Source organism: Moschus berezovskii, chromosome 21, assembly GCF_049115385.1.
Source record: "Moschus berezovskii isolate FMDL1 chromosome 21, NW_MosBer_1.0, whole genome shotgun sequence".
Taxonomy (NCBI): Eukaryota; Metazoa; Chordata; class Mammalia; order Artiodactyla; family Moschidae; genus Moschus; species Moschus berezovskii.
In genome coordinates, this window is record NC_142480.1 from 39738178 (window position 1) to 39749120 (window position 10943).

At 50.4% G+C, this 10943-nt stretch overlaps 1 protein-coding gene across 1 annotated transcript; it reads left to right on the forward strand.

Moving 5' to 3' along the window:
- Nucleotides 1-4057: 4057 nt before the first annotated feature.
- Nucleotides 4058-5665, forward strand: LOC129550120 (relaxin-3 receptor 1-like). The gene has a single exon (XM_055417597.2). The coding sequence runs from the start codon at nucleotides 4192-4194 to the stop codon at nucleotides 5422-5424; it is 1233 nt and encodes a 410-aa protein (XP_055273572.2). The 5' UTR covers nucleotides 4058-4191; the 3' UTR covers nucleotides 5425-5665.
- Nucleotides 5666-10943: the final 5278 nt, after the last annotated feature.

The following is a 10943-nucleotide window of genomic DNA, read 5'->3' on the forward strand; positions in this document are numbered from 1 at the left end:
CATGAGGGGGCTTCTGGGGATGCTACTCATGTTCTGTTTCTTGATGTGAGTGCTGGTTACATGGCTGTGTTTGGTATGTGAAAATTCATCAAACTGCATGCTTATGATACATGGGCATGTGCACATGGATATTATACTTCATTTAAAAGTTGGGTATTTTTTTAATCCTCAGGGGATGAGACGGAGACTTGAGGATAGAGGTGGGACTTGGTGATATGGGTAGAATAGTCAGGGAGGACTTCTTGGAGGAGGTAATATCTGATATGAGACTTATGGGTTAAGAGTTAATCTTGAGAAAAGACAGTCTCTTAAATAAGTGACTGGGAAACTGGACAGATGCATGTCAAAGAATGAAATTAGAACATTCCCTGAAACCACATACAAAAATAAACTCAAAATAGATTAAAGGCCTAAGTGAAGTGAAGTCACTCAGTCGTGTCCGACTCTTTGTGACCCTGTGGACTACAGCCTACCAGGCTCTTCCCTCCATGGGATTCCCCAGGCAAGAATACTGGAGTCGGTTGCCATTTCCTTCTCCAGGGGATCTTCCCGACCCAGGGATCGAACCTGGGTCTCCCACATTGCAGGCAGACGCTTTAACCTCTGAGCACCAGGGAGTGGGACTAAAGGCCTAAATGTAAGACCAAACATCATAAAACTCCTAGAGGAAAATATAAGCAGAACACTCTTTGACATAAATCACAACAATTATTCTTTTTGATTCATCTCCTAGAGTAATGGAAACAAAACAAATGGACCTAATTAAACTTAAAAGCTTTTGCACAACAAAGAAAACCATAAACAAAATGGAAAACAACCTACAGAATGGGAGAAAATATTCGCAAATGATGCAACTGACAAGGGACTAATTTCCAAAATATGCAAACAGTTTACACAGCTCAACATATAAACCAAAAAAAAAAAAAAAAAACCACACAATCAAAAGATGGGCAGAAGATCTAAATAGACATTTCGCCAAAGAAGACATATAGATGGCCAAGAGGCACATGAAAAAATGCTCAACATTACTAATTATTAGAAAATGCAAATCAAAACTACAATGAAGGATCACCTCATCCTGGTCAGAATAACCATCATTAAAAAGTCTACAAATAATAAATGCTAGAGATGGTGTAGAGAAAAGGGAACCCTCCCACACTGTTGGTAGGAAAGTAAATTGGTGCAGCCAGTATAGAGAACACTATAGAAGTTTCTTCAAAAACTAAAAATAGAATTATCATATGATCCAGCAACCCTCATTCCTGGGCACATATTCAGAAAGGAGGAAAACTATAAATCAGAAAGATACGTGCACCCAATATTCACAGCAGCACTATTTACAATAACCAAGGCATGGGTGTGGAAGCAACCTAAATGTCCATTGACAGATGAATGGATAAAGATGTGTGTATACACACACACATACATACACACACACACACAATGGAATATTATTGTCATAAAAAAGAACAAAATAATGCCATTTGCAGCAACATGGATGGACCTAGCAATGATCATACTAAGTGAAGTAAGTCAGACAGAAAAAGATGCATGTGATATCCCTTATGTGTGGAATTTAAGAGACAGATAATATGAACTTACCTATGAAACAGAAACAGACCCACACACATAGAAAGCAAACTTATGGTTGCCAAAGGGAAAAGGGAGTGGGGATGGGTAAATTAGGAGTTTGGGATAAACTAGATACATGAAGTAGATTAAGTAGAATATCTTATAATAACCTATAATGGGAAAGAATCTGTAAAAGAAAAAATACATATATATATAACTGAATCACTTTGCTGTACACTTGAAACATTGCAAATCAACTACATTTTAATAAAATATATTAATTTTCAAAAATAAAAATTTTTTAAAAGTCAGTCTTGGGACAAACTGGAGAAAAGCACCCCAAGCAGAGGGCCTGGTGAGTGCAGAGTCCCAGAGACAGGAGAAAATTTGATACCCTGCAGGGACAGCAGAGGCTCATGCAGGTGGAGCCTCACACAGAAGGGAGTGGAGTTGGAGAGCTACTACACGAGATCAGAGAGGTGAGCTGGCCCCAGATCAGGAATGGTTTTATGGTCAGGGAAGGAGTGAGGAGTTTATTTTAAGTAAGATAAGATGTCCTAGAGCACCACAGAGGCATGCTGTGATCTGGCTTACCTTCTGACTGCCACAGGAAGAGGCGATCCTGGGCTGAAGCATCCCAAAGATCATCCATGAATGAATGAAAACAAGACATACATAGAGAACTCTTAGCCTGTGAGAACCATAAGAGGTTTTATAGACCATTTTACAGACAAGAAAACTGAGGCCAGAGAGGGCAAGTCACTTGCCCCAAACCACAAAGCAAGCTAGTAGCCAGGACATAGAGACTAGCAACTCAGGCTACCTGACATTCAATGACAACTCCCATAAAAGGAAGAAAAATTCCTAGGCCACCAGGGCCCACTTAAGGGAAACTCTGGGAAAGTATGATCTAATTTTGCAAACTTTCTATCAGATTACCAGTTCATCTGGGCTCTGGCCCAGACTGTGTGCATGCTAAGTTGCTTCAGTCGTGTCCGACTCTTTTCAACCCTATGGACTGTAGCCTGCCAGGCTCCTCTGTTCATGGGATTCTCCAGGTAAGAATACTGGAGTGGGTTGTCACGCCCTCCTCCAGGGGATCTTCCTGACCCGGGGATCACACCTGCATCTTCTGCATTGCAGGTGGATTCTTTACCACTGAGCCACAGGGGAAGCCCCCTGGCCCAGACTAGAACTGGGTAATTTGGTTAATTTCCTCTTTTGTGACCACTGGGGAGAGAATTCCACTTGCTTCAGATTCTCTGTCTCCCAGGCAAGGGAGGTCTGGGAGTGAGTCTGCCTGTGGTCACTGATTAAGGATAGGAGACACCGGGAAGACCTGTCCTCTGGAGACCACCTCCCAGCTCCTGGCAGTATGGTGTCCCAAAGCTCCTAGGAGAGCAGGAAAGAAGGAAATGGCTCCTCAGAGTGGGAGCTCCAGACTAAAGTCAATGGGGGACTGACCACCATAGAGAGGGCCTTCAGCAAAACAGGAGGTCAGAATGAGGAGGAGAAGGAGGTTCTCTCAGCTTGATTAGTTCTCCCATGACCCTCACAAGAGGTTATCATCCTCCTCCTTTACAGGTAGGCAAGGTAGATCAATTAGCCCCAAGACACACAGCTGGTAAGTAACATAAAGGGGACTATGGTCTCCCCCTCTCCTGGGAACTCTCCCATCCTTAAACCCGACCACCTTCCTTGAGCCTCCTGCCCTAACACTCACTGAGTTATTACCGTGCTTTTTTCTTTTTTAATTTTGCACTTTCCCCTATATGAGATCATCTCATTTACTTGTCTTTATCTCCCAGGAGAAGATATGTTCCAGGCGTATTGCTGCATCCCCACACAGAAGGTATGCAATAAAAAATCTGGAAGTACAGAAGGAGGTGGTTGAGGGAAGGCCTTTCTGAGGAGGTGACATTTGAGCCCAAGTGCTGAGAAAGAGCCAGCCATGGGAAGGAGATCTCGGGCACTTTGAGAACGAGAATGGAACAAAAGGGGAGAGGGGATTTGGAGTGCCCAACGCTAAAGCACAGCTAGAGAAATACCTTTACCAAGAGGAGTCCGGGGTTGGGGGACCGTTTAAGGAAGCAGGGCTGAAGGCAAATAGACTGCCAGTCCCTGCTGTTGGGTCCCGAGCAACGGTCTCCCATTGAGTATCTCCAGCCCGCACAGGCTGAAGGTGGAGGGGTATGCTGCTTCCCGAGGCGAAACTTGTCGGAACCCTTCTCCAGTCCCGAAGATTGAACCGCTGCGGGAGGCGCTCTGTTTCTAGCTTTGCGTCTTCACTCAGCGACCCACGCACAGCCGCGACCCTGAGCCCATGTGAATCGCAGAAGCCTTCTCCTCCGACACCAGCTCCCGGCCCCCAAGTCTCAGCTTCCGGCCTCCACTCTGGCGGAGGGTCCTCAGTTCTTGAGGAAATTGAAGGTAAAGAAGTAGCCAATAGAAATACGGCCTGGAAGCGCTTAGGGCGGGGCGAGAGTGCAACTGACCAATCAGGACAGCCTTCATCCCTTTAAAAGTGCTGCCGCGGGGTACTGAGCGCCGCTAGTCATCCCAGTCTAGCCGCTGGCCTCGGGGTGGACCTGAGCAGATCCCTGCGCTCCACCAAGGGCGATGGCGTCAGCCAGAGGCAGCTGTCGCATGGCCCGCGCCTTCGGGGCCGTGCTCCCCCTGAACTGGTTTGGAGACGCGTCGTCCCGGCAGCCCTCTAACAGTTCGGTAGGCAACGGATCTGAGAGCACTGGCCCGACCTGGGGTCCCCGCAGCCTGGACGGCCTGGAGGGAGTGGCAGAGGCCGGAGCGGCGCTGGCACTGCGCGCGCTGATCGCGGGGGCCTACCTGGCCCTGTGCGCTGTGGGGCTGGTGGGCAACGTGCTGGTGCTGGTCCTGGTGCGGTCCCAGCAGCGGCGCCGGCGATCGCTGCTCAACTGCTTCCTCCTCAACCTTGCAGCCACCGACCTACAGTTCGTGCTGACACTGCCCTTCTGGGCCGTGGACGTGGTGCGCGACTTCAGCTGGCCCTTCGGGGGTGCCATGTGCAAGGTGGTGCTCACGCTCACGGTGCTCAACATGTACGCCAGCGGCTTCTTCCTTAGCGCCATGAGCGTGGCGCGCTACTACGCGGTGGCGAGGGCGCTGCGCCCCCGCCGGCCGGGCACCCTGTGGGCTGTCTGCGTGTGCAGCTTGCTCTGGGCCACCGCAGTCCTGGCCACCGCACCCACCGCCCTGTTCGCCACAGCAGCCAGCATCGGGGGCGAACGCTTGTGCCTGTTGCGCTTCCCGGAAGGCGGTCCCGACTGGCTGGCCTTCTACCATCTGCAAAAGATCACCGTGGCCTTTGTGCTGCCGCTGGTCACGCTGGGGACCTGCTCTCTGCTGCTTCTGCGCTTCCTGCGGCGGCGGCGGGACCGCTGGCCGTCTGGGGTCCGGCCCCGACGTCGCTCCCGGGTTCCCCGCGCGCTGGCTTGCGTGCTGCTGGTCTTCGTTCTCTGCTGGCTGCCCAACCAAGCGCTTACGTTCTGGGGGGTGCTGATCAAGCTGAACGCGGTGCCCTGGGACCGCGCCTACTTCCTGGTGCAGGCCTACCTCTTCCCGGTGTCCATCTGCCTGGCGCACTCCAACAGCTGCCTCAACCCGCTACTCTACTGCCTGCTGCGCCGCGACTTCCGCCAGGGCCTGCAAGAGCTGTGCGGCCGGGCCAAGCGCCCAGCGGACCTCCGACCCGGCTCTCCGACAGCCGCGCCCCAGCTACAGGGCTCTCTGATTAGGCCTGAACCCGGAGAACCACACCTCTCAGTAAGGACCACACGCCGCTCCATCAGTACCAAGAGTGATGGGGCAGATTAGGCCAGTTGGTATTGGAATGATGATGTCAAGGGGCAGTGCCTGACTGGAGAAGCAGGCCCTTTGGCCGTGGAAATTACTTAAGCCTGGGAGTTCATCACTAACCTTCTGTGTGACCCAGGGTGAGTCCCTTTCTCCCTGGCCTCAGCTTCCTCTTTCCTGTAAGGAGAGGTGAGGATTAGATGAATGCTGGGGACTCCTTTGTTTCTAGCCCTTCGATCCTCCTGGCACAACCTCTGCAAACAGTGTGAGCTCCATTCATTGCCCTTTAAGGCACTTAATCCGACTTCCGGTTTATGTTTCCCTTTGTTATGAGGGAGCTGAGAGAGAGGGATGTGAGTGGTTTTTGAAGACCATAGAGTGGAGGGATTTCAAGGTTATGAGGCAGCTCTTGATGGCTCAAGATTTCTGAGCTTTCATCTGCAAGGCTCGCCTGCTACTTGTTCTCTCTAGATCCTGGGGGCTTGACTGACCGAAACATCACTCATTTGGCAGTATGCTGTGACTGAGCATGCTAGCTGTTGCATGAAAAGTGGCTGCAAGGAGCAGTCAGGAGGTCTGGAGCTATGTAGCTGGCGGGGGTGGGGGGGGAGGCAGTGGGGGGTGAGCAGTGACCTGAGGGGCCCACATATGACAGAACTGGGATCAGTGGGAAAGAAGTCTTGGGAAGCAGGTTTCCATCCCTCGTTATGACAGGCCTTTCCCATTTCTGAGTACCTGAGCTTCTTGAGGTGGTGAGCTCCGTGTTCTAGAAGTCATTACAACAGAGACTGATGGAGACAGAATTGATGCATCAGATAGGGGTGTGGAGCTGCTGGATGATTTCACCAGTCTCTTTGAGCCTGGAGACCCTGTGACTGATATGGGACAGGTGGGACTGTTTGCATGCTACAGGCCTTAACAGTTGGCGTCTTTTCCCCTTGCTCTCCAAAGGCATCACTGAAGGTAAATCAAAAGGCAACTGATTTAAATTCCTTCTCTGGTAGACAGCACTGGATCTTCATATTGATGCAGAGCTACCATAAAGCATTCTCAGCACACACCAGTTGAGATTAGGTGGTCAGAGGTCAGAATTGTGTTTGCATCCTTGCAGACTTGCTCATAAATTTCATGCCTGATGTTTCCGATAGAGAAAGATGTTGTTTTAAAGTAGAGGAAAAGACCTATTCCCCACTGCCTGGTGTCCAAGTCCAGAGCCCACAAAGGGTCTTGGGTCAACTCAAATGTCTGTGATTTGTCATCCCAGAGCAGTCAGAAGGGGTGGAGGGGTGAGGCCCACAGCTAACCCCTGGTGGAATGAGAGGCCCTGTGCCTCATGGTGTGGGTGATTCTATGACCCCTCTAAAGGACCACAATACAGAAGAATCTGTATTCCTTGGAGCAGTTGTCCACTTAAAAAGAAAATAATATTTTACAAAGTAAAGAACTGCAGTGATTCACTGGTAGCTCCAAGCCTTGATTATTTTTCTGTGTTATTTTAAAATTGAGTCATTTGCAGCTTATTTCTCTCTCACATGCAGAGGAATGTTTTGTGGGAGCAACAGGAGGGATAAGGAGTCACTGCTGCTGTTGTCATCTGTCTTCCTGCAGACCATCCCCCACTGCCCTGGGACCAGCCCTAAGAAATAAAAGGGTGGGGTACGGGGTGTTCTCCCAAGAGAACATGAGAACTGTGTGGGAGCTGCAAGTGCTCTAAATCAGAAATAATAGCTTATTAAATAGAACCTGGGGGCAATGGTCATTTCTAAAATCATTCTGTTTAAAGAATATTGTAGAAAGTTACACTAATGACTCCACAAATACCATACAGTGGACCCTAGGGTGTGGGAGGCAAAGACAGTAAATTTGGAGTCAGCCTGTTCAGAAGCCCTTGATCTGCCCTTGCTACGTGCCTTAAGCGAGTCACTTTGCCTGCCTCAGCCTTGGTTTCTCTATAAAATGAGTGGGCTGATAATTCCCTGTGACCATTTCTGGATCAATTATTAACTTTTACCCCCTCTGTGTTCTTTTCTATTCACTCTTTACCTGCAAACTCTTTTTAGGGTCATTTCTTGCTACAACACTCTTCATTCAACTCTTAGTTCCTGTGAACTGTTTCCTTCATCGAGGTCAGGGTGAATTTTACTGGCTCATGTCGTACAGGTATCATGTTGACCAGAAGAGGACTATGGCTCATGTGGAGGGTCTCATCAAATGCCCATACTGTAGTCTCAAACCGTGGGCCCAGCTCTGAGCCGGCACGCTTGAGGCTTCCCCTGGAACTGCCATGTGTGTGGAAATGGGACCCAGGTGTGCCCCGGAGAGACCACCCTCTGTCAAGGGGGCGTTCAGCACAGTCCTGACACCAGTACTGAGGGGGACAGTGAGGAGGGAGGCAGGCATGGGGGATGGGGCACTCTGAGAAGACAGTGCGGAAGGGGGAGCTGGAAGACTGCGCTATCACTAGGTGTCCAGAAGCGGGGCATGTGCAGAAGTGCAGAATAAATGAGATTTTTGAAGGGAAAGAACAAAACCCCCAGACTTGGTGAGCAAGAAGAGCAATGATCCGGCATTGGTTGAGCGCTTGACAATGAGGCAGGCACAGCGCTTTGTGTAGGCTTGGTCCTCAAAAAGGATTTTGAGGTGTGCAGTATTATTCACCTTGTAAGGAGGAAATGAAGGCTCAGAGAAGTTAGGGAACTGCCCGAGGTCACACTGCTTGTGAGGCAGCACAGCAAACATTTCCAACTGCAGCTCCCTGACTCCAAAGCCCAAGTTCTTACCTGCTTTTGGCTCATTTGCCAGCTGCCAAGAAGGGGAAGGGGAGTAAAGTGCTCAAAGAGCCCAAATGACAACTTGTGTCCTGGGCACAGAGGCAACAAAGGAGCCAGGTGCCTGCAGAAGAATACGTGCTCTGAATGAGCGGGTGGAGCCTGGGGTGGCCATGGTGTCAGGTACTGCAGGGCAGGGGAGGAGGAGGGGTGATGGCCTGAATGAATCCCAAGGATATATGATGTTGTCATCCCAGCACAGCACAGCCCCCTCAGAGGCCTGTAGGAGAGAGGCATGAGGGGATGCTCGGACTTCCGAAAGCCCTCCAGGTGGGTGGAAGTACAGAGCCATGGATTCTGTGCCAGGAGACAGGTGGGCAGCTGCTGAATGTCATTTTCAACTCGCAGAGGTGAGCCCCTGCCCCTTGGAGCAGCCAGGCCCCAGTGCCTCAGCCTCAGCACGCTTTCTCTGCTGAATTCTTCCTTGAAGAGGACAGAACACTTCCCTGCACCCCTCGCCTGTGTCACACAGCCTGGCCTGTTTGGAGACCCTCCTGACCCTGGCTGCCTTCCTCTCTTCCCTTCAGGACAGAGGGGCAGCCGAACCTTCCTTTCTCTCCCAAGTCACCTCAGCCCCAGGTCCTCCCTGGAGCATTCTAAGTGTTGGAACCCCAGGCGGATGTGGCAGACCTTTTCTCAACCCTCCCCTGCTCTCTGTGAGAGGTTTGGGGGCCCCCATGTCCTCCTTTGTGTCCCTCCCTTGTGTGCCTTGAACCTTTTCTCTGTTTTGGCTCTTAGCGTTCCACTCTGCCTGCCTCCCTGCCATTCCTCTGCCCACCTCGGAGGATAGGGGCAGGCACATGGGTCTTCCTGGTCCCCTGTGCAGTGTGCTGCCCACACAAGGACAGCAAACTGGATGCTGAGTATGTTTCTATTTCTTCCTCAGCTATAAACTGTGTCTGAGTCTTGCTTGTATTGCTTTTACGGTAGGCTCTCAATAAATGTCTGATGAATGAATGAACACTGTTGTGTACATCCTCACTCTCCTGTTTGCCTGTGTATGATGTGGTCTTTTGTCTCTTTCCCTTTTCCCCAATCTGAGCAGGCCTTCCAAAGCCTCCCCTGGGTTCAGGAAGACTCCTCCTAAAATCCAGGTTCCTGTGAACCGGGCCAGCTGGCCGGGCCTTCTCTGGATCCACCTTCGTTCACCTATTCCATTCTCCAGACCTTCTTTATCTCATCGTCTCCATTCATTCTCACAGTATCCTTGGGAACCAGGTCACGTTATTCCCATTTCATGGAAGAGCAAACTGAGGGTCCAAGTAGCGAAGTGGCATATAGCCAAATAGGCAACAGAATTGACATCATCCCAGGCCTGCCACCCTTCCTGCATCTAATATGAGTTGTCAGACTGGAGTTAATCAAGACAAATGATATGAATGAATGAGGAGACGGTTCATGGCTCACTACCTTCCACAGTTGTTTTATCTTAACAGGAACTGATCAGATGTGGGGGTTGTAGATGTTGGGGTTGCAAGAGGAGGGTGGCCTTGGGCTGAAGCAGAGACATCAAGACACTGTCTGAGAAATGGAGTCTGACCATTGACCTATACAAGGCCACCCTTGGCTGAATTCTGACCTCCTGAGAAAAAATGGGAGTGACTGGATGGGGAAAGTCAGACTCTAGCAGCTGGAGGAAAGAGTGGGAGGGGAGAAGCTAAAGGGTGCAAATGTAGGCAGCTCTTTCAAAGTGGCCCGTGATGGAGGCTGGAGGGTGAGAGGTCACATAGGGCTGTGAGGGACAGTAGTGCTGATGGGAAGGAGAGATGGTGGGGGTTGAGCATGGAGGAGAGGGGGCTGATTGCGGAGTGACAGTGTGTGGGGATGAGAGGGTTCAGAGTCACTGTGGGTGGGGTTAGTTACAGACAGCATGATGCTCAGGTTGATAACCTTATTTGAAAGCAGGTGCTGCTATGCATTGAGTTGTGTCCTCCCCAAAAGTATACTGAAATCTAGCCCCAGACACCTGTAAATATAACCTTATTTGGATATAGGGTCCTTGCAGATGTTATCAAGATGAGGTCATACTGGATTAGGCTTGGCCCTAAATCCAATGCCTGGTGTCTTTATAAGAAGGTCACATGAAGACAGAGAGACACACAGACAGGAGAATGGCATGTGCAGATGGAAACAGAGATTGGAGTGATGCATCTACAAGCCAAGTATTTCTGGCAACCCCTGGAAGCTGGAAATGGCAAGGAAGGATTCTTCCCTAGAGGCTCCCAGAAAGGTGTGGCCCTGCTGGCACCTTGATCTCAGCCTTCTACCCTCCAGAGAACTGTGAGAGAATAAATTTCTGTTAAGCCACCTCATTTGGGGCTTTCCAGGTGGCTCAGTGGGTAAAGAATCTGCCTGCAGTGTAGGAGACACAGAAGACTCAGGTTCAATTCCTGGGTCAGGAAGATCCCCTGGAGGAGGGCATGGCAACCCACCCCAGTGTTCTTGTCTGGAGAATCCCATGGACTGAGGAACCTGGTGGGTTACAGTCCATAGGGTTGCAAAGAGTCAGACACAGTTGAGCATGCATGCACCTCATTTGTGCTAATTTGTTATGGCAGCCCTAGGGAACTAATGCAGACATTCTGTGGGCTGAGTTTGCTTGCGGAGGAGGGCTGGGGAAGGTGGGGAGGAATGCTCACCCTCTGGCTAAAGTCTGCAGCCCCGACTCATTCCTTCCAGCCTCCCTTAGTATTGAGCAGCCAAGCAGGTTAG

Excerpts from the sequence above, each read along its gene's own strand:
- LOC129550120 (XM_055417597.2), top strand. The coding sequence starts at position 4,192 with ATGGCGTCAGCCAGAGGCAGCTGTCGCATGGCCCGCGCCTTCGGGGCC.